The following is a 24,149-nucleotide window of genomic DNA, read 5'->3' as shown; positions in this document are numbered from 1 at the left end:
CCCCTTTCCACGCACACTCGAGCCTATGTACCTCTGCACTTTACTTCCGAACTCCTCTGAGTCTCAGTGTGCTTTTCTCTTTCCTTCTAGTTGTAGAATTTCCACTCAGCCAGCCTTCCTGTAGTTCTGGATGATGTCCGTTTTGTCTTTTCATTGTATTTTTGAAGTTGTTGTGGGAGGCAGCAATTTCCCGTGTTTACCTATGCCACCATCTTGGTTTTTCAAGAATTCTTTACATATTTAGGTACTAGTACTTTGTGACTTTGCGGTTTGCAAATATTTCCTCTCAGTCTGTAGACTGTCCTCTCATCCTTTCTAATCTTGGTTTTCATGATTTCATTCTTTCATGTATCTCTAACTGTCCTCCCTCCTCCAACCCATTTACTCACTTTCCCCATCATCACTGACCTCTACTTGAAAGTTCCTACTTCTTTAATATTGCAATCATTTTCAATATATCCTTCTTAAAGAGTTTTCCCAGAGCCACATAATTATTCTTTAATGATGTAAATTATCACTCTGGGGCCCACATTTTCTCATTGGAAGATATTTTTAAAAATAAAACCTGCTCTTTAAAAAGCAAATATGGTATCATTCAGGGGTACAAGCTTGGTTTTGAGCAATAAGGCACATTCAGTTTTTCAAGAAGACTGAGTTAAAGTGAACAAAATGGATGTGAAATGTAGGTTGTCATGTGTTTTCTAAGAAAATTACCTGACTCTATAGATGCACCCCAAATAATTGGTACTGTCTGGGATGGCTCTTCCTGGTGGTCTCATTGTTTGCATATGTCACCCTTGTCTGGGTGAATCTAGTTTTCTTTGACACACTCATGGAATCCATTGCTTCCTGAAATAAACAGTCCCCTAAAAGGCTAAGCAGGCTATTGAACAAAAATTAGGTTTGAGGTTCCAAAGAAAATTTATAAGTGAAAGCAAACATGTTGACAGAAAATGACTCAGAAATCAGGCATCTTTTTCTTTTTTCTTTTACAGCCAATCTGAAAGTTCAGAAGACAGTTTGGAATGCTTGATAGATGATGAAATGGACTTTGAAATGGTAACCAGGTTTTATCTCTTGATTTAAATATTGTGTTGAGTAAAATATTCATTTCTTCTTTTGAAATTAAAATTTTCTATTCCAAATATTCCATAACTTTCCAGAAGAAAAATATGATTTTGATACTGCTCCTCAGTTGTATATATAGTTCATCTTTGTCATGAGACATTTTATGAAAAAAAATGCTAAAGTAGGTAATAATTTGGGAGACATATTACCTACAGTTTTCCTGTAAAAAATAACCACTTCCTGGCTGCTTATCATTTCATTGGGGCTTGAGATATATTGAGGAGCTGAACTGTAAGATAAATGGACCTTCAACAAAATAACCCTTCATGGCTATAAGATTGACTCTGAGCTAACCCCCACCCTAAATATGACTACAGAAACTCAAAAGGAACACAAAACACTTTATTTTTTTAAATATATTTTTATTGATTTCAGAGAAGAAGGGAGAGGGAGAAAGAAACATTGATGAGAGAGAATCACTGATCAGCTGCCTCCTGTGCACCCACTACTGGAGATCAAGCCCGCAACCCAGCCATTTGTCCTTGACTGGAATCAAACCCGGGACCCTTCAGTTCACAGGCCGACACTCTATCCACTGAGCCAAACCAGCTAGGGCCAAAAAAACACTTTAAAACACCATCTATTATTATATAAAACACACGTTACCCAAGGCATTTTTTTTTCGTGGCAGTAAAAAACACACACAAAATTTACCATCGTAACTATTTTTAAGTGTATGGTAGTGTTAACTACATGCACACGATTGTGCAATAGATCCCTATAACTTTTCATATTGCAAAACTGAAACTCCATACTCATTGAACAACTGTCTAACCCTCTCCCTCTAGCTCCTGGCTACCACTGTTGTAAGAGTTTTATTACTTTAGACTAGAGGCCCGGTGCACAAAAATTTGTGCACTTGGGGAAGAAGGGGGCAGGGGGGTTCCTCAGCCCAGCCAGTGCCCTCTCGCAGTCTGGGACCCCTCAGGAGATAATGACCTGCTGGCTTAGGCCTGCTCCCAGGTGGAAGAGGTCGGGCCAATCTCTAGGTGCAGCCCCTGATCGGGCTCAGAGCAGGGCTGATTGGGGAGTTGGGGCACCACCCCCTGTCATGCACAGAGCAGGGCGGATCGGGAGGTTGCGATGCCACCCTCAGTCATGCTCAGGGTAGGGCTGACTGAGGGGTTGGGGCACCGCCCCCGTCACACTCAAGGCAGGGTCAATGGGGAGGTTGCAGCACCATCCTCTGTCACACACAGAGCAGGGCCCATGGGGGGCGGTTGGGGCGCCAGCCTCTATCACCCACAGAGCAGGGCCGATCAGGGGGTTGGGGAGCCACCACTGTCACACTCAGGGCAGGGCCGATGGGGAGGTTATGGCTCTACCCCTTCACACACAGAGCAGGGCCCGTGGGGGTGGGGGGGGGGATTGGGGTGCCACACACTGTCACACACAGAGCTGCAGGGCGATCAGGGGGTTTGGGCGCTGCCCCCTGTCACGCTGATCCTGGTGCCGGGAGGCCTCATGGCTCTGCTGATCCTGGTGCTGGGAGGCATATTACCCTTTTACTATATAGGATAGAGGCCTAGTGCACGGGTGAGGGCCGGCTGGTTTGCCCTGAAGGGTGTCCTGGATCAGGGTGGGGGTCCCCACTGGGGTGCCTGGCCAGTCTGGGTGAGGGGATGAGGGTTGTTTTCAGGCTGGCGGGTGACTGAAGCTCCCAACCGCTCCTTTTTTTCTTTTTTTCTTTTTTTATTCTGGGCCAGCTTTAGCTCTGAGGCTTGGCTCCAGCTCTTAGGCCTCTGCTGCTGAAAGCAGGTATCTGGTTTGTTTGGGTTCTATAATCGAAACACTGTTTCAACTCCAGCTCTGAGATCCCCGCTGGCTGAAAGCAGGTTTCTGGGGTTTTGTTTAGCTTCTATATTTGTAACAATGTTTCAAACTGCAAGCTCAGAGGCCGGCAGCAGCAGGTGGGGAACGTTGGAGTCTTCTGTTACTGAAGCAAGCAAGCCTCATATTCGCTTCAAGCTGCCTGGCTGTTGGCCACCATCTTGGCTGGCAGTTAATTTGCATATCGCCCTGATTAGCCAATGGGAAGGGTAGCGGATGTACGGCTAATTACCATGTTTCTCTTTTATTAGATAGGATAACTCATAAAAGTGGAATCATGCAGTATTTGTCCTTTTGTGACTGGTTTCACTTAGCATATCTTCCATGTTCATCCATGTTGTAGCATGCGACAGGATTTCCTTCTTTTTATGGTTAACATTCCATTGTATGGATATACCACATTTTCTTTATCCATTCATTCATTGATAGCCATTTAGGTGGTTTTCACCCTCTGGCTATAGAAAAATATGATTAATACGGGTGTATAAAAATTAGATTTACTTAAAATAATGCATACTTACACATAAAATTTTGGAAAATGTAAAATAATTAAAATTAGGGGAGAAAATGGCCTTCATGTAGCCCCCTATCTTTATATTCCTTCTGTTTCTTCTCCCTTGCCTTTCCCTAGACCCCTTTCCCTTTTTCCTGCCCTCCCTCTTCTGCTTCGTCCTTGCTTCTTTTTCCTCACCCTCTGCTTCCACTTTCCCAACGCCTTTCATCTCCCCTACCACCTCCAAAGCCCCTTCCTGAGGCCAGCTTTCCTGTGGAAAGGCTCCTCTGCCATCTCCACCCATGTCTCCCTCACAGTCAGCCTGCTATTCCAGAATGCGTTTTTCTAGGAAGTCACGTGTACCTAGGCAGCATGGTGTTAAGTGAATTATATTCTTCATTATTGATTCACTAGGAGCCAGAGCTGTATTTCAAAGAACCAGAAGAGCTACTTCAGGTCCTCACGGAGCTGGAGGAGCAGAATCTGACCTTGGTACAGTATTCCCAAGATGTAGATGAAAACCTTGAAGAAGTGAATAAACGAGAAAAATTTTTACAGGATAAAATGTAAGTCATTGAACACAAGTAGATTTATCCTATTACGCGAATTCTAACCAGAGACAGAGTCCAACTTATTCACGAGTGGTCCTTCCTGGTGGTCTCTCTGGATTTAAGGTGAAACGTTTACGAACGATATTTACATTGTCTTGCATGAAGAGCTAAAGTTATATGTACACAGAACAGACTGGCTTTAGTTTCATTTTAGTCCCTACTTCCTTTCACATGTCAAAATATTTTCCTAACTAGCAATAGTAAAAGATTCAAAAGAACGGAAGGGTCACTTACCGCCTTAGTTTTTGTTCACACCCATTTTTGCCCTATCATCTGGCTAATCAAACCATCCTTTGGAATTAGTGCTAACAAATGCATTTTCCTTGGCTGTGACTCCCCTCAGCAAAACAGCTTTTCTTGGTGACTCAAATATTGTGTCATTTTGTAATGTGATATCGACATATCAGGGCTGTGATAAAAGGGACTTCTGCCAGGGGAAGGAGGCCAATTTTATATCATTACCATTTTGGTAAACAGCTCCGAGTCGCAGAGAACAGATGTTTGTATCTACCTCTTCTGAAACTGTGTAGAAGCTTTTTCAGAACAGTCACCTGGGCCAGAAGGTGGCAATCTTCTTAAACATTCAACTTCATTGAGCGTTGGGACAGATGAACTTGTTCAGAAGTTATGAACCTAAAAATCATACTCTCACAGCCACCTGTTACCACTTATGTATCCTTTTAATCCGTGTCTCCTCTCTCCCAGTCCTTACAGCTCTGGTGCCCCTATGATTTTGAGGGACGGGTGGGTGTGGTTGGGCAGGAAAAGGGGACCCATGTCCGAACCCATCTCCAGATCTCTGTCAGAATGTCTAGGTGAGGGAGTCAGGGGTCTCTATTTTGAACCCTAGTTTGGGAACACAGACAACAAGATCTCACCACAACTTGAGTTCTCCACACCTCGGCTTTGCTGCTCTCTACTGGAGCAGTCAGGGAAGTAGGAGAGGGGAAGAAAATGCTTCCAGGCAGTGGTTCAAAACAGCCCCTGTGCATTCTTCTCATTTCAACCTGAGAAGTTGCGTGTGTGTTGGCAATGTCTTCACATATAATCTCGGGTTTGGCTTGCTGGACATAGGCTGCTAACACATGATCTGGAAGAGTGTCGATGCTCCTGAGTGATGGTTCATTGCATCAAACCACACACATTACAGACAAGCCTCTTTCTTTTGTCATAGAAATTCAAACATCGAGTTCCTTTTGGAGCAGAAGGAAGTGCTTAGAGATAACTGCGTGAGAGAAGAGGAAAAAGCAGCAGAGCTGGAGTTAAGGTCCAGGCTATTTAGTTTTGGAGAATTTAATTCAGATGCCCAGGTAAGCATTCTTTGCCTATAGCAATCTTATTTTGGCTCATGACAAGAATTTGCATTTACCTCAGTCCTAAGCACTGGAATGGGAGGATGAACAGTAAACCACAAGCCTCGGGTTGATGACACAGGCAGAAAACCAGTTTGGAATAATCTTGCCAGTACGTAACAGTCCACTTACATAGTAAGACACAAAGCATTCAAATTGGCATTGGGGTTCTCTTAAAATGTTGCTCTAATTATGACCAAGTATGATGTTGAGATTTTTCCCCCATAAAAACATTTCTTTTGGGCAGAGTGTATACTAGTACACTCATATTGTACATATGAAGTAGCTCACTGCCTGTGATCATTTTGGTAGAAATTTAAGGAGTATATAATTGACAGGGGAAGGACTGAATCAACACAATGGAATATCTGACCAACACTGAGCTTATGATAAATGTTGGCCCCCTGGGGCTTGTGTGGTCAGTCATTATGGGAGGACCGGTAACACGCGCTAATGTACTCACTTATTTACATGTTAGTCTCTCCCAGCTGGATGCAAACCCCTCGAGGGCAGGGATTTCTTACCCTTCTTGGCTAAGTTTAGTGTCCCTACAGGAGGTGCTCAATAAATGTTTGTTGAATGAATGATTAGGTTAGTTTCTAGAGCCACAACTCCAACTAACATTGGTTTTCTTGTAAAAATCATGATAAAAATTCATGCTGATATGTGAGGTTAATATCACATTTATGGTTATAAACTTGATTTTCAAGCAGAAGTAGATTTGGGGGAACTGTACCAGTCGATGATTGTCCTTCCCTACCCATTGGTAGTCAGGGTTACCAAAAGCACCCTTCCCCCGCCACACACACACTTCCTAGGGTGGTACAGCACCCTGAGTGAGGAGGGGATATGGTTGGGTCGCACACTGTTAGAACAAGAAGTGTGATGCTGGCTACTTTTTAGTTCTTCAATGCTGGTTTTTAAACCATTTTTAAAAATTGTAATAAAATATACATAACATAAAATTTACCATTTATCCATTTTAAGTATTACAATTCAATGGCATTAAATATATTCACAATATTGTGTAACCTTCACCACTATTTATAGAATTTTCCATCATCCCGAATAGAAACTCTGTATCCACTAAACAATGATAGTATTTCCCCATTCCTCTATCTTCCCAGCCTACTTTCTTCCTCTATAAATCCACCTACTTTAGGTACCGCATATAAATAAAATCACACGATAGCTGTCCTTTTATGCCTGGCTTATTTCACTTAGCATGTTCTCAAGGTTCATCCATGTTGTAGTGTGTATCAGAATTCCTTTGATGACTGAAAAATATTCTATTGTATTTATTTACCACGTTATTTATCCATTCATCTGTTGATGGATACTTGGGTTGTTTCCACCCTTCAATTTTGCTTAAATAATTCTGAAGCTGATTGACATGAAAAATGTCAGATAATGTGATAGCGCCCCTCCTTCCCACCAAGCCCCTTTCATCCAAGTGTAGGGCAGCTATAAAAAATGTAGCATTTTCAGTACTCTTAAACTTTGAGGCAACCTTGTACAATTTATCTGAAAATTACTTTTAAAAGACTGAGATTGCGGTCACAGGTGTAATATTGGCATTCATGTATTACCCTCTCTGGGAAAAAGCACTCTCTCTTAGGGATGTAAAATGCTGGGGTGGGAAGAGAGCAAATAAATTGTCAGGGAAAAGTATTATTTTCTTAGAATTTTCTTGCTTTCCCATTCCCATTCTTTCAGATCTCAACACTTGCAAAACATAATTTTTTATGAGTAAATAAACAGTTGCACCTAATTTTGAAATTCACAAAATTATCAGTTACTTTGGCACTATAGTCAATTATGATCTATGAAATCATTTTTATTCTTTGAAAACTTCCACACGCCTAACTGTACTTAATCCCCTAAAAAAACACTTTTCATTAATTCAATATATTACTTTGAGAATAAAATTTTAAATTCAGGCATAGATTTAATGTAATGTTCAAATGTGCACAAATCATATGTACCTCTCAAAGAATTTTCTCAAAGTAAGCACAGCCCCGTACCTCTCCCTAGATCAGGGAAGACACATGATCAGCACTCCCAGAAACCTCTTGCCATCCCTTGAAGGTGACCACTATCCTCACTTCTCCCTCACTTCCATGCTTTTGAAGGTGACCACTATCTTCACTTCTCCCTCACTTCCATGCTTTTGAAGGTGACCACTGAGCTTGAGATGGATGGAACCGTGTAACATGCCTGGCTTGCCTGGCTTCTTTCTCTCAACATTATGTTTGAGATTCATCCATTTTGTGTAGCAGCTGTTTGCTCACTTTCATTGGACATGAAATGGAGTGTAAGCTATTCCATCGTTTAATCTGCAGAATGTAGTCACCTCTGGTTTAATTTTCCTTTCAACAGGGCACTGATGCAGTTCAATTGGGAGTTGTTTACATTAAGCACGCAGTAGAATGTGACATGGATAAGGCTTACAGAGTCCTTGAGTTGGAAAGGGACTTTAAATGACATCTAGACATCTCCCCATTCCTATCCAATTTTGATAGCAATGATTCCTTCTATCTACTGCTCTGGTCGGATCACTTCCCATTCTGTTGGAAGGCATCCAATGTTCTTATCCTCGTAGTCTTCCACCATCCTGCCCCACTGAACCTCAGGGAGCAGGCACACCTCCCCCTGCAGCCCCTCCTCCTCCGAGCTCTGGGCTGGGCCTGCCCCCTTGTGGCAGCTCCAGGGATTGGACTGACATTTGGTTTCTCTGTCAAGAGTAGGCCTGCATCTGGAGCTTCCCTTTTCTCTGCCCTCGTGCTCGTTAGAGCCAGGCCCTCAACCTCTTTTTCATGAGTATTTTCTTTAACCTCGCCCCCTGCTTCTATTTCTCATGCCGTTCTTACCTTAAGAAAACATCTTTCCTTGTCTTTTCCTCTCGTTTGACAGGAGGAACTTAAAAAAACAAACAAAAAAGGCTACTGCCCATCCATCTCTAAAAGGCTTAAGTGTTCAAGAAGTCTCCTTCAGAAATTTCCGTCAGTTAACCATTCTCATATGAAAGTTGCTTTTTCTGGGAACTAGTGTTCAATGTATTTTTGAAATGACTCACATAGCAGCAATATTGTTTTTTCACATCCAATGTATACTTCCGTCCTTTGATGGGTTACTTTACCTTTCATTTTTCTGTGTTTCTGAAGTTTTCTAAAGAAATGTGCTGTTAATATAAATGGGAAATACAATAGGTGTTATTTAGAAAGGGAGAGGAAAAAAAATAAGCTGAATGGCAGATAGGACTTTTGCTTTGTTCTTTTACTTGTTCCTTTTATATTATTTCAGACTTCCCTAAGTTTTCTTTAAAAAGCATATTTTAATATAAATAGGAAATAGAAAAAAAAATTTGAAAAACGGGGGCTTTCTGGTAAATAGAACCATTGGAAAGGTGGTTAAAGTAGGAGGTGGGAGAAACAAGCTGTTGGAAGTCACCTCCTGGTAATAGATCGTGACCTGTAATTGTTGGTGGCTCCGTAAGGAGTCCCACGACTCCAGGAGCCACATCTGTCTTGAGTTTTATTTTTCCTCCTTGGCTTCATGGTGATTCTCATCTTCTTGAGCAGAAGCAGGCATTCGGGCAGAATGCTCTCTGGAGACACCTTAACCTTGCCCAGCAGTTTATTGAGACCCTCTTAACTGCGAATGCTGAGCCCCCAGAAGAGAATGAGGATGAGAGTTATCTTTCGGTCCCGAAACACATCCCGAAACAAGTTACCTACAAGCTCGAGCATATCAACTACGTGTTAAAACGAAGGAGTAGCCAGGTACAGGGATCAGCAAGGTTTGGCCTAAGCCTCTGTGTAGACTAGAATACTGCCATGACTTCCCAATGGAGAGAGTGAAATTTAAACTTCCCCAAAGGCTTTTGTAGGCCAGCCAGGGCATCTGTTTTCTTGTAACTGTTCTTTTCCTCTGAGAGAATGCATTCATTTATTCAGCAAACATTTAGTAAGTGCATAGTTATGTGCAAGGTGCTGTTTTAGGTGTAAGTGTTAACCTCAGAAATAGCTCCTGCCCTCCAGGTGCTTACAGTCTAGACAGGGAGAGAAGGCATGCATGCAAATAACTATTAGAGAGGATGATTACAGTTTTAGCAATTAGACTAAGAAGTGCAAAAAAAAAAAAAAAAGGCTTACCTGCAGTGCTGCAAGGAAAGACATTGCAGTGGCAAAACAGGATTTAAATGTGTATGTCACCTCTACGTGAATGCCCAGGGAATCAGATACACAAAAACATTTTTTTAAAAATCACAATTACTTTTATACCTAGAATAAAATATTTTTAAAGAAAATAATCCAAGGTGTTACTGTAGCAATGATCTGTCTATAAATTGTTATAAATATCATTGCTGCATTTTCTCACTCTTCTAAGTCACACTGAAGTTTTTCTTTTAAAGGAAACATTTAGTATTATATAAAAGCCTTTTCATTATACTATAGTAAAACAGAACTTTACATTTATTGAACAAGCAAATAGTGATGTGATGTTGTTTTCTGCTTTCCTTTTTTTCTCACTCTCAGGAAAAACTGATAGACTCTCTTAGTAAAAAAATTAACCAAGTCTACAGATTCTGCATCGGAGATGGTGAGGTTGGCAGCCTCAACCCACTCCAAAAGCTGGTAAAAGTAGAGTCTCGCCTGGTGGAACTGAGTGATCTCATTGATGCCATTCCCAAAGAAAATGTGGAGGCAATTGAGAGGATAAAACAAAAAGAACGACGGCAAAAGTATGTCTTATATAAATGTAGTGGATGACTTAATGAGTAGTTGTATTTGTTTGGATTCCACATTTAGTAAGTCTCTATTATATGGCAAAGATAACCACATAGAGACACAGTGGGAGGAACCCACTGCCCTGCCCTCCTCATAGAACTATTTTTTAGTGGGAAAACACATTCACCAAATACAATCTATACTAATAAAAGGGTAATATGCTAATTAGACCAGGTTGACTGGACATCTTCCGGACGTCCGACTTCTTTCCAGACAAAGCCATGATGGCAGGGGCCGAGGCAGAGGCAGTTAGGGGTGATCAGGCGGGCAGGGGAGCAAGCAGTTAGGGGCCATCAGGCCTGCAGGGGAGATCAAGCAGTTAGGGGTGATCAGGCCAGCAGGGGAGCAGTTAGGAGTGAGATCAGGCCAGTGCAGGGGAGCAAGCATTTAGGGGTTATCAGGCCAGCAGGGGAAGGCAGTTGGGGGTCATCAGGCCAGCAGGGGAGGCCAGTTGGAGGCGATCAGGACAGCAGGCTGAGGTGCTTAAGGGCCATCAGGCAGGCAGGCAGGCAGATGAACCAGAAGCCAGGCTCACAGCTGGCGAGTGCAGCGGCAGTGGTGGGAGCCTCTCCTGCTTCTGCGGGCCTAAGCCATCAGTCAGACATCATCCAAGGGCTCCCAGATTGCTAAAGGGTACAGGCCGGGCTGAGGGGATCTCCCCCCGCCCCCCCAGCCCGGCCCGCCCCCCCGCAGTGCATGAATGTTGTGCACTGGGTCTCTAGTTATGAAATAAATGTGCCATTACCAATGGAACATGAGCACTGAGGAGGAAAGGAACCAGAAGATCAGAAAGTTCACCAGATGCAACTTCCAGTTTATCTGTAAAATAGCAGTAATGACTTATAGAGTTGTTGTGAGGATTAAATTAAATGACCTATGTAAAAGCAATAAAGCATGTTTGGCACATAGTAAGATTAGCCATTAATATTATTTTGTTACTGCTTACTATATTACTGGTGCATGTGGGATACTGCTTCCCACATATAAAAATGAAGTCCAGAACAGATTAAGGTGATATTGAGAAGTTTTATCAAATATAAAGCAAATGTTTAAAATAATTTTAAGATAAAGATTACTCCTTCCATTACATGACCTATAATTACACTAATAACACTTGTATCTTTTTTTTAACATACATTTTTTATTTCAGAGAGGAATGGAGAGGGAGATAGAAACATCAATCATGGGAATCATTAATTGGGTACTTCTTGCACGCCCCCTACTGGGGATCTAGCCCACAACCTGGGCATGTGCCCTTGACTAGAATAAAAACCTGGGACCCTTCAGTCTGCAGGCCAACACTCTATCCACTGAGCCAAAACAGCTAGGGCCACTTCCTTTTTTCAGCAGAAAATAGTTATCCAAGGATAATTACAACTTATTTTCAGTAGTGATACATGAATCTAATTCCAATTGTTTATTGTTCTTATCCAGAGAATTTTAGTTTGGAGGCACCTAACATAATATCTGATCTGGCATAAAAGTATTTAACACATGTTAACTCTTAAAATTAAATATGTCCATGAAATAGCTATCATTTATTGAGTGCCTATTCTGCATCGAGCATTGGAGTAGAAAGATTGTCTATAGTGGTCGGCAAACTGCAGCTCGTCAAACCACGCTCGCGAGCCACATGCAGCTCTTTGGCCCCTTGAGTGTGGCTCTTCCACAAAATACCATGTGCGGGTGCGCACGTACAGTGTGATTGAAACTTCGTGGTTCATGCGCAGTAGTCGGTATTTTGTGGAAGAGTCACACTCAAGGGGCCAAAGAGCTGCATGTGGCTCGCGAGTCACAGTTTGCCAACCACGGGTCTAGGTCATCTAATTTTATCCTCACAACCCAAAAGAAAACGACAAGTTGCATTTGTTGGTCTTACTTTGAGAATACCATTCAAAAAGATTAACTGGAAAATGCATTTTTGTGGTAATTCACTGAACTACACATTTGTGTCTGGTGTACTTTTTTGTATATTTCAAGACTTAAGGGAGGGTTGGATAACTGGAAGTTAATTGGAGTGGCCATTGTACAGATGAATTGTGACGTGCTGAGTTTGAGTGATGAGAAGGCTTTACTGAGGTGCTTATTTAGACTAAGAGGGGATAGATTTTTACTTCTTCCAAAATGGTGGCATGCAATTTCTTCCCATTTCAACACAAATCGGATGTGTTATTGAGATTTCACTTGAATATTCAAAAGCCATAATTATGGGTGAAGATGAATTATTACTTTCATTTAACCTTAATGGAAATAATATTTAGATTGGTCATTTACTTTCTGTGACTTCTAGTTAGAACATTTTCCCCTCTTGACAGGTTTCGTGAAGAGAAAATGAGAGAAAAACAAAAACACCAAGAAGAAAGGCTAAAAGCTGCTCTGGAAAGAGCAGTAGCACAACCAAAGAAAAAGGTTCGTGTTTTGCTATTAATAGGTCCAGCTACATCAAAGTGTGAGTGCTTCTGTGGTATAAAAAAATATCTAATTCACCGAATTTATCCAGATAAAACTTCAGAAGTCTTTCTTGCTCAGCTTCAATTGGTCTCTCTCTGGTTCCTTGTTACTTTTAGAATAATTCAAATTACTGGGTAACAGTTCTCCATTAGGCCTACTTTTCAGTAAAAGAAACTTGTCCCTTCCTCTTTTTCTTTCCTTCCAGGTTCACAAAACCAGATAACTTTAAAAACTAATTTTTTGAATAGGTAGTACAGGCATATGGTTCCAAGTTCAAAAGATACAAGAGTAGTTAGTGAAAGTTGTCATCCTTAGTTCCCCCTGCCCCAGAAATAATCATTGCTAACAGTTCCATCTGCATCCTTCTGGAAATATCCTATGTATTTGTGTCAATTATTCTTAATGGTAGCTGATAATCTTGCTTCTTTCACTTAACAATGAAAATAGTGAAGCTAGAGAATTACATATAACTGGGTCTTCTAACCCTCACATTGTAAAAATAATGACATTAATAGTTGGAGTTAAAATTATATCCCCAGCGTCACTCCAGATGTAAAAGACGAATCAGGACTGGAAGCCAAGGTTCTGTATATTGAGGATCACCTGTAATAAGAAGTTTGGGATTGGGCAGTCAGAGAGTTTACGGTCGGTCTCCGCACCGAGTGTGGAGGGCCTTTTGTTTCCATATGCTGCTCTCCCTCCTCTAGCTCTGGGTCTGAAATATATTCTAGGAACCCAATTTCATGGCTATCTACAAAGATAATGTGGAAATTGGTTGTTAACACAGTGATAGCTAACCCATAGTGAATGCTTATTGTGCACCTCACAACCAGCCTTTTGAGGTAAGGACTTGAAAAAAGTTCCGAAGTATGGTAATTGTAAATATGTGTATCAAAAGGTAATGATTACCTTATTTTATTTATATTAACATTTCATCTTAAGGAGTCTGTACCTCTCTAGTTCAGGTGTTCTATGAACACCTGACTTGTCCTCTTCCTCCCAAGAGAGGATTAACCATTCATCATTCTCCCACATGTACACACTCAACTAAACCCACAAAATTGAAATTATTTAAAAATATACCCTTCCTTCTAGACCAGCCGTGGACAAACTACGGCCCGCAGGCCGGATCCGGCCCGTTTGAAATGAAAACTCAAAAAAAAAAAAAAAAGACTGTACCCCTTTATGTAATGATGTTTACTTTGAATTCATATTAGTTCACACAAACACTCCATCCATGCTTTTGTTCCGGCCCTCGGGTCCAGTTTAAGAACCCATTGTGGCCCTCAAGTCAAAAAGTTTGCCCACCCGTTCTAGACCATGAATGAGTTTTATGACCTCTGTATCTCTACTGCCTAGCACACGGGGGATACTCAACAAATACTTGTAAACAGACTAAAAATGAGAATGAAAACTAAAACTGGGAAGAAAATAGAAAATAAAAATGGTGATCTGATAAACTGACAATGTATGAAAACTTGTGATAGTTCTTACCTAGTTGGGATACTTCATCACGGGAAAGTTTCTCAGATAAAAAATTCTGACTTTAGGAAAGGAATTCAGGGGTTCCGTTCCCCTAAGGGCATTTTTGTTGCTATAATTATGGGGAGGAACTCTACTGTCATTTAGTTCACTGGGGCCAGGAATGTCAAACATTCTGCAATGCAAAGGACAGTCTCACATAGGGATAGTGCTCCTTTTGAGACACAACAGAGATGCCTCATCAAATCTCAAGTCCAACAGACTATCACAGTTTTGTCACCTATTTGATACAAATTCAGCTGTCAAAGCAAAACCAAAAAGTTTACAGAGGAAAGACTAAAGATGATATAATTGAGTATATGCCCCAGAGAAAATGAGTAGGTGTGAAACTAAGTATTTCCCTAAGCCTATCCTGGTGGGAACACCTCCAAGAGCCTCCATTTCACTAATGTTTAAAATCAATCCCTATGTAATTGACTATTTACTATTTTAAGCCATATTATTCCTTGGAAAAATCAAGTTAATATTAGTATTTTACTTATACTTCAATAGAAAAAGATTATTCTAAAGAATATTATTTCTTTTGTTTCAGCTGGGAAGAAGACTTGTCTGTCGTTCAAAACCGTTATCTGATAGCAAACATCGACTACTTTTAGTCAAGGATACAAGAGTAAAATCAATAGAGGAAGAGTATTTTTTCACTTGAATAGAAGCAGTAAGGCCAAAATGTTTTAGGCATATTTTAAAAATTCTGGTTTACAGTAATGGCAATATTCTGCCCCATATGCTTGCCTAATCAATGTGATTTAGACATGCCCTTGTTCCAAAGGTTATAGGATTGGAAATGGGGAGTTATTTCCTTTTGTTGAAGGCTTTTTATTATCCATTGCCTAAGTATTATTCTAAACATTATACACCTATACTTCGATTTGTCCAAGTTGGGGATACACATCCAAAGTTATTTTATTGATGTAACTATACGGTTAATGACCATTAAACCGCAATAGTGGCATCCTCTGACATGAGACTTTGAGGTTATGTCTCAGAACATAATTGTGAAACTGGTTTTTAATTCATATTAAGGAGTACTGTTCAGAAACTTAATCCTCTTAAATGAACAAACCCAACTGTCTTCAACCTAAATGTCAGTTCACAATTTCTGTTGTGCTGTATATCCACAATCATTTTCATTTTTGTTGATGTTTCATTTTAGCTATATGTGTATACTATTTAAGCGTACACTATAATTTGTCTATTACTAAGTAAAAAAAAAAATATATATATATTGATACAAAGAAAATAGTTCACTGTATACATGTAAAAAAATGGCTCAAAAAACTTTAAAAGAAGCAGTTGCTTTTAAAAGGTCTCAGTTAATATATAAGTACAAGAAAAGGGCTGTAATTCATCTTTATAAACATTTATGAAGCATATAAATAACTCTCCTTTGTAAAAAAAAAAATAAGAACATTGGGCTTATGAAAGAAAACCAACTTCAATGAAATTGGATAGCTTTTAAAGCCTTCCTTCTGTAAATAATTTTTCAGTTGTTTCAATATTGAGTTTTGCATGTAATAGTTCACAAGTCAAGTTGAAAAAACAAATTTTTATTGTCTAGAAATATATATAAAAAGAAATTTCCCACAAAAGATGCTATTCTCTCATTTCTCCATCTTCTTCCTCTTCTTCAACACCCCTGATATAAAGGACATTATTACACCTGTAGACAGAAAAACAGTTCATTTTGTTGTTCCAACTGGAAACAATGTAATATCTGATTTACAATTACTAGATTTTTTTCATTACAAAAATACTGACTGCTAAATTTATAATATAGCGTTTTTTCCTTTCTCTTTTTAAAGTTTTACCACTGATTTTTTACAAAGCACATGGCACTTATTTTCTCACCATGTGGTTGTTATAAAATGGTATCTTTATGATCTTCCAAAGGGAATGACTAGAATTTGAAGGTATAAAGTTAGTTCTAGAAAATGAGTTTAACTAAAAATCCTAGCAGCAGCCAGATCCAACTACAATTAAAAACCAAGCTCTTTTAATTAAAACCACTAAAAAAGGTTACAGCTAAAACCAGAAAGTTTAATATCAATATTAGAAAAATATTAAGGATGAATAGCTCCAAAATACTTAAATCTTTGACAAGTTTAACAATTTCAGACTCTTGAAGTCTAGTTGTAGAATAATTTGGTAAATTAATAGCGTTTTTAAAAAGTAATTCTGAAACTGAGACACTAAATTAGTTTTTTTAAACAGATTATTTCTAAGGTTCACCAGTAATTCCTTACATATACTACTACTGTTTTGTTACCTTATTAAAACTTCACCCAGGTGTCCAGACAAGGCTCCATCTATGTATTCTTCTGTGTTTGCAAGCTTTAAATAAAAAGAAAATATATTAATGATACAGAAGGAAAATAGCTAAGACACACCTAATACCGGTGAGAGAACTTGTTAACTGAGACCTTTTTATATCAACTCATATTTATCTATAATTAATATTAGTTTTCTATTACTATTGTAGTACATATGGTTTCATATAAATATTAGGTAAAAGTTAACATTGATGTATGTAGAATATATAGTAAAAATTGTTTCAACATAGTTTTTTTAAAATCTCTCAGTTGTGTAATATTTCTTTCTAGTAGACATTAGAATAACATGTCAAGGAAGGAAATCTCCAAAATTATGAATAAGTTGACTAAAGTTTTCCAAAGCAGAAATTAACTTCTCTTGGAATACTAACTTTATACTATAGTATCATATTGAGGAACCTAATGGATGTACAAAAGTTATGGCTAAAATACTTTCATATTAGTCATCAACCAAACCAAAGTCTTGAAGAATTTTTTTTAATTACGTGCTAAAAAACAGGAAAACATGTTCTTAAAAAGGAGGTTAGACAATAGAGTAACCTTACAAGCTTCCAGTTACAAAGTAATCACTAGGATATAATCTATAGCACAGGGAATATAATCAATATCACAATAACTCTGTATAGTGACAGATGCTTACTAGATTCATCATGATCACTCTGTAAGGCATATATATGTGTGTGTGTGTGTGTATGTGTATAGATATCTATACACATACACACACACACACATATATGTGTGTCCTAAAAAAATGTACACACACTTTGAATGATTATAAAGTCAGTGTTTATCAATATACAGTTCATTTTCAAAATTTAAAATAATCTTGGGTTTTCCATGAGTTTGTAATGTTCACCCAAAATGTATGCTGTAAATCAGACTGTTCAAATGCCAAGGGCATCTAAAAGTGGCATGAAAGTCGCTTTAAAGTTGAAATTTGGAGAAAAGAGTACTACACACTGAATACATATACTGAATTTTCCGAATGCTCTCAGCCCACTTGAGAAAGATAAATCAAATTCACTGCATATCACACAATAGAAGGCCTCCTACAGGATTCCCTCAGATGGCCGTGGGAATATATTTTTCTGGTTACAGTGCGTTTTGAACCAATATGCCATGCACACATGATCACTCTGTAAGGCATATATATGTGTGTGTGTGTGTGTATGTGTATAGATATCTATACACATACACACACACACACATATATGTGTGTCCTAAAAAAATGTACACACACTTTGAATGATTATAAAGTCAGTGTTTATTAACATACAGTTCATTTTCAAAATGAAAAAAATCTCCAGACATGAATAATTTGATTTGTCATCTCCTGCTTTCAAACTGATGACCGTTCTGGTCCAGTTACTGCTGATAATGCGAAGGAATGGAATAGCAAACACCAAGAATCATTTTGTTGGGTATCTGTGCACCCTTAATTCGCCAACTGTTGCCAGTTTTGTACCATAAACTCTCTTTTATGTATCCCCATAAAAAAGTCTAGTGGATAAATTTTCTTTGTTCAAAGCTTAATTTGGTTTCACTCATCATTTCAAATCAGTTAAACCTGAAAAGGAGTGAAAATTAAGTGAGTTATCAGCTGTTAAAGTGTGTATACATTTTTGGGAGACACACTTTGAAGAATTATAAAGGCAGTGTTTGTACTTCAACTACATTTTCAAACTTCCAGTAGCATTTTAGGATGAATTTCCTTTGTTCAAAGCTTAGTCTGGCTGAAAAGAAACATCAATTGAGCTATCAGCTGTTAAGGTGTGTATTACATGTTTTTTGGGACACCCTAGGTAGCTAGATAGATATAAAATCACTATATTATAAGCCTAAAGCTAAGTATTATAATACTTTATTTTGATCCAAAACACTTTAGGAACTGGGATTTGATATTCATAAGTATTTAAATGCAACATTTTCTTTACTATTCTGGCTTGTGGGTTACATACCTACTATGTGATAAAATATTTTATACAGGGATTTGTGGAGACTTGAGGTCTGATATAGCCTTCATGTTTCAACTGTTAAATGTTCAACATTTAAAAGTTTTGAAAAAGTGACCTTTATAGTTAGGGAACTATATTACTCTAATTTTAGATCAAAATGTTTAGTTTTAGTTTTCTTCTACATACAGATAATAAACTTTACTTTTAATTTTTAAAAATCACAATCGATATAATGGGCACTCAATAAATATGTGCTAAGAGGACAAACTCAAAGGCATCATTAATGTAGTTACGTTACTTCAAAACTGGCAAGTTCACTAGGAAGTTATATTACTTTTTTAAAAAATTATTCTTTATTGTTGAATAAAGTTACATTACTTTTAAAACCAAATATTTGGCAGGTATTCTTTACTCCCTTCTTTTATTGAGATACTAGAGGCCCGGTGCATGAATTTGTGCACTGGTGGGGTCCCTCGGCCTGGGATCGGGCTGAAACCAGTTCTCTTGACATCCCCTGAGGGGTCCCAGATTGCAAGAGGGCACAGGCCAAACTGATTACTGCTTAGGGAATTTTCCAGGCCAAACCATGCTCTTTATAAATCTTGGGGACATGAGCATCATCTGTTCAGGTAGAAAATAGTATGGCTGTTCCTCAAGAAATTATACAAAGAATTACTGTATGATCCAGCAATTACATTTCTGATATATAACTAAAACAGACTCAAGCAGATATTTGTATAGCCATGTTCACTGCATTTGTCACACTAGTCAAAATGGGGAAATAATCCAAATGTCCAACAGAATAGATTAAAATGCAGAGTATACATATAATGAAATATTACTTCCATAAAAAGAAATTCTGATACATGCTACACCAAATGAGCTTTGAAAATATTATGCTATAAGCCAAAAGGACAAATTTGTAGGATTCCATTTATATGAGGTACCTTTAATAGAGAGACAGAAAGAATAGTATTTACCAAGGGACTGGAGACAGCGGAAATGGGGAATTACTGTATTTTTTAATGGGTATAGATTTCACTGTGGGATTGAGTCATACACTTGAAAATGGTGAAAGTGGCACATTTTGTTATCACAGTTTTTCAAAAGTTCACAGAAATATTCACAGAAGCTAATGTAACAGACATGCAGTCAGCTGATCATTTCACTTGACTGATATGTCTTTTCCCTCAAGAAATCCTTTTATGGAATTACTCTGATGTTGTACTTTCAGCATTAATTAAAAACTTAAGAATTTGTCCTAACTGGTTTAGCTCAGTGGATAGCTTTTTTTAAGTAAGAATTTTACTTGAAAAAATTTTTTCAGAGTTAAGTGCTGAGAAAGGTTTTTCTTTTTCTGCAAATTTGTGTTTTCCCCTTCTGGCAATAGGAATCAAATGTCCAAGCTCTTCTTACTTTTAACAACTAGGGTCAAATCTGGGGCTGTATTTTGGTTTAACACAGGGGTGGGCAAACTTTTTGACTCGAGGGCCACAATGGGTTCTTAAACTGGACCGGAGGGCCGGAACAAAAGCATGGATGGAGTGTTTGTGTGAACTAATATAAATTCAAAGTAAACATCATTACATAAAAGGGTACGGTCTTTTTTTTTAGTTTTATTCATTTCAAACGGGCCGTAGTTTGCCCACGGCTGGCACGTCTCATATGCAGTTCATCACATCCTCCCTGATCTTGGCTTTTCCCCCTGAATTTTTGCTTTATCAATTTAATTAACTGCATTCTCATAAGTCACACTAAACCTTAGAGGAATAAGGTGAAGAAAAAGAAATGCAATTTAGTGATTTTTATAATTCTTTAGCTTACCTGCATGTTCATATAGCCATCTACAGATACCAGGTAGCCTTTGTACTCCATTCCCCACTTAAGTTTCACCATTACTGGCTTTCCTGTTAATCCGTTGAGGAAAGGTTTGGGATTGAGGGGCAAACTCTGCACAAAGAACAAAAAAAGAACTCAATTATTTTCCAGAGCTCAGTGCCCGCCACCTACTCTGTTACCAAATCACTAATTTTTATGGTATCACTTTTATTTGCTAAAGAGCATCAAAAATATTTAAATACCCAGTTAGCCAATTTCCTCTTCAACCATCAAAATGTATACGGGTATTCACTATTTCCTTAGGAAACACTTAATAGCTATTAAACATCACTCACTGTTCCAGGTTACAAAGAAACAAAGGCAAAGGCAGTTAAAAAAAAATGAAGGTGACAGTCCCTGTCCTCAAGAAGCTCACAGTAGGAGGGAGAAGGGCAAAACACATACAAATAGACTATTGCGAGGTTGTAAGAGGAGATATACAAGGGACAAACCCAATCCAGTGTTAAGAGAAAAGGAAAGGTTGCCTGAAATAAGCCATGCTCCCATTTCAAAGGATGCGACAGATTCCCAAGGGGAAAAAAACAGCTATTCTAGGCAGAGGAGACTAGAACAAGCAGGGAAGAATGAAGCAACCAACAATGCAGTGCTGTCAGACTAACTCCCAATATGCGACTACAGAGGGAAGCAGGGGCACCAGACAGTCTTCTGCTCGAATCCTAGGAACGAGGACTGGGTCTTGCTTGACTTCAGTGCCTCTTTCATGTGAGCTATCACTTAATGTTTGTTTACTCAGCAAAGCAGTGGTATCCCCAGTAATCACACACTGTTTTCCTCCGCCTGCTTACCCATCAGCCCAAAGAACCAAGAAGCTTAGCTACTAAACCTTTAAAAAAAAACACACACACATTCAGAGTTACCTAGGGACAAAGGGACTGCTGCAATCACCTCCCAATGAGTCTCCAGTTTCCACTCTTGTCTCTCTCCAACTTATTATCCACACAGCAGCTGTTATTTTTTTTATCACATCATGTTTCTGCTTAAAGTGCTTCAATGGCTCCCAACTGCAGTTGGAATAGAACCCAGACCTCCCCATGTGGCCTGAGAGGTCTAACCTGACTCTAACCGTTAGAGTCATAACCACCATTCATGCAAGAAACTGGCGTTCTGTTCACGTCTCCAAGGGGTCGAGCCTAACTTCCGGCCTCAGGGCCAATCAATGCTCCTGTTTCCTGGGCTCGGCACACGGTCCCTCCAGCTCGTTAAGGGGCTGCGTTTCCCGTCATTTAGGTTTCAAGCCAAACCCCGCCCCTTCCGGGGATGCTCTCCCGGACCGCTCTGCCAAGGTACCAGCGCGCCCCCTCCCAGCAGCCGGCTTGCCTCCTTCTTAGCACGGATTATTTGTAATTCTATATATTTCTGTTGTTGTTTGATTAACGTCTGTCTCCCACGCCCGACAGACTTAACTCAGACCAAGGTCGGCATCAGTGCTTTTCACCTCATCGTCCTACCGCCGAGCACAGCACCTGGCAGGTGGCAGGCACTCGGTAAATATTCGTTAAATGAACAAAGGAATGCTCCGAAGCCTGGGCTCTGTGTTCAGAGCGCTGCGAGTCCCAGCAGCATGGAATGGAAGCGGGCTTTCATTTCCAAGTGGGACGGGAGACACCTCCTCGTCCTCCCCCCACCCTGCGGCCCCAGCCTGCGAGGATTTCTAGGGCTTAGATTGAAAACGAAGCCGAGGGGAAGGGAGCGGGGGCACTCCAGGGCAGCAGGGGGCGGCGGGAAGGGCGCGCGCCTCAGACCCCGGAGCCGCCAAGAAAGGGCTGCCGCCCGCCCGCGCAGCGCCTCACGCGGATGAATGGGAAAGGCGCGAACCAACCACCAGGCCCAGCGACACGGAGCCCCCGCGCGCGCGCGCGCTCTCTCCCCGTCTCTCTGGAGACGCCATCCCTTCTCTTTCCTCCTTACCATCGCGACGACGAGCAAATGCTGTAGGCTACACGCCGCCGACCCAGCTCTTGTCCGTCCCTGGTGCCTGGAGCGCCTACCCCAGCTCGGACCACGAGAAATGGCCGCCTAAAAGCAGCGTGACCTTTTACCTCCGACTACTGCTCTTCCGCTCCTATGATTGGACGCAAAGAGGTATGTGCTGATTGGAGGAGATGGTGAGCAGTGTTTCCTAGCAACCAGCGATGCTGCGCGCTTTGGGCTCCCTCCGCGCCTATACTTGCGGGGGGCTCTCTGCGAGACTGCGACGGTAGTGAGGCTGGCGCGGTTTCTGAAGAATGAGTTCGGGGCTCTCCAGTTTCCTCCTCACTTTCCCTCAGATTCTGTGATCTGGGGGCTCCTCTGCCATCGTCCCCTTCTACCTGACTGTTCGCCATTCTGTAATGCTCACTTCGACCCACTTAAAAAGATGTGGGAGAAGCAAGACTAAGGGATATGAACCGCACCAAAGAAAGTCAAGTACAGAATATATTTCAGATGAGGTCCTACGGAGACTAAACTATGGTGCGGTGGGCTCCCCGTCCCTCTGTGTCTTTTGCATCGCCAGCAGACACCTGGCGCGGCCCTTTCTCGTGAACAGGATTTATAAACTAAGGACGTGGGGCATCTTTACACTCGTCCTGACTATCCTTGAGAGCGCAATGGTGTTATTGGTCAGAATCCCACTTGTTCTTCCCCAGTTCAGACTTTCAGCTCGCTCAGATCTGAAAGGCCTAATGCAGTTCTTGGAGAAAACACACTTTTAGTAGTACTGTGTTTTGGTTTTGTTCTTGCAGCGCTAAGGAGATGAATTTGGGCTTTAAGTTTAGATGTTGTGTATTGAGGCCTTGTGGAGAAGTGGGGAAGCCTAGAGGCAGCCTGAACTCAGAACCTCTGTCCATCACGTGAGGATAGCGTCGGGCAGTTTCTTAACTTCCTAAGGCTTTGTTTCCGCAGCTGTACGTGGCCTGATAAACTAGCCACAGCTTTCTGGGGATTAAATAATTAATGAGGAGAGGTTAGGGCTGCGGTTGGCCATGTAAGGGCTCTGTAGATGTTAACTATAACTTTAATGTTGTCCCTGCAAATGTTGGAGAATGCTGACAAAATACAGCAATTTTGGGCATGGTTTATGCCAAAGAGTTGGAATTATTTTTTACCCCCAAGTTCAGTGGGTTTTTTCCTTAGTTCCAGAACCATTTAATGGATATTTAGCTTTTGTACAGATTTGGCGTTCCTCCCATGTGCCAGGCTCCTTCACAGTTGTTATAATGGAAATCTTCCTACACAGACCCATTTAGTAGTCACAGCCCCATTTCTGAGATGAGAAATGAGCTGAGCAGGTAAGTTGTGCAGGGCCAAGCTGGGTTTCAACCTGAAAATTCTTTGCTTTTCCTACTTTATGATGCTAACTTTCAAAAGCTCTAGAAGTCTTATTTAGAACTTACTTCCTAATTTTTTTCATTGAATTTATTGGGGTGACATTGGTTAATAAAATTATATAGGTTCCAATTGTACAGTTCTATAATACATCATCTGTGTATTCACCACCCCAAGTCAAGTCTCCTTATGTCACCATTTATCGCCCCTCCATCCTCTTCTACCTCCCTCACCCCTTTTCCTCTGGTAATCACTATACTGTTGTCTGTATCTATGAGGGGTGTTTTGTGTTTTTTTTTGTAATTGATTTTTTTTGTGTGTTTTTTTGCTTAATCCCTTTATTTTTTATACCCAGTCCTCCAAACCCCCTCCCCTCTGACAGCTGTCAGTCTGTTCTCTGTATCTATGAGTCTGTTTCTATTTTGTTAGTTTATTTTATTCATTAGATTTCACATATAAGTG

At 40.2% G+C, this 24,149-nt stretch overlaps 2 protein-coding genes across 2 annotated transcripts in view; one reads left to right on the top strand and one right to left on the bottom strand.

The window, feature by feature from the left end:
- The window catches only part of CCDC38 (coiled-coil domain containing 38), a 42,003-nt gene extending 26,629 nt beyond the window's left edge, over positions 1–15,374 (top strand). The window contains exons 8-13 of the mRNA XM_015559946.1: positions 996–1,059; positions 3,866–4,017; positions 5,237–5,372; positions 9,953–10,158; positions 12,520–12,613; positions 14,730–15,374. Of these exons, the coding sequence (XP_015415432.1) occupies positions 996–1,059; positions 3,866–4,017; positions 5,237–5,372; positions 9,953–10,158; positions 12,520–12,613; positions 14,730–14,843 (766 nt within the window). The 3' untranslated portion in view covers positions 14,844–15,374. The remainder of the gene's footprint in view (positions 1–995; positions 1,060–3,865; positions 4,018–5,236; positions 5,373–9,952; positions 10,159–12,519; positions 12,614–14,729) is intronic.
- Positions 15,375–15,723: 349 nt separating this feature from the next.
- On the bottom strand, positions 15,724–22,432 carry SNRPF (small nuclear ribonucleoprotein polypeptide F). The gene is made up of 4 exons (XM_006757619.2): positions 22,290–22,432; positions 20,307–20,432; positions 16,464–16,528; positions 15,724–15,857 (listed from the first exon to the last, which is right to left on the bottom strand). The coding sequence occupies exons 1-4, from the start codon at positions 22,290–22,292 to the stop codon at positions 15,791–15,793; spliced, it is 261 nt and encodes an 86-aa protein (XP_006757682.1). The 5' UTR covers positions 22,293–22,432; the 3' UTR covers positions 15,724–15,790.
- Positions 22,433–24,149: the final 1,717 nt, after the last annotated feature.

The sequence above is a fragment of the Myotis davidii genome, unplaced genomic scaffold (assembly GCF_000327345.1).
Source record: "Myotis davidii unplaced genomic scaffold, ASM32734v1 scaffold13, whole genome shotgun sequence".
Lineage (NCBI taxonomy): Eukaryota > Metazoa > Chordata > Mammalia > Chiroptera > Vespertilionidae > Myotis > Myotis davidii.
This window is presented reverse-complemented; position numbering and strand designations above follow the sequence as displayed.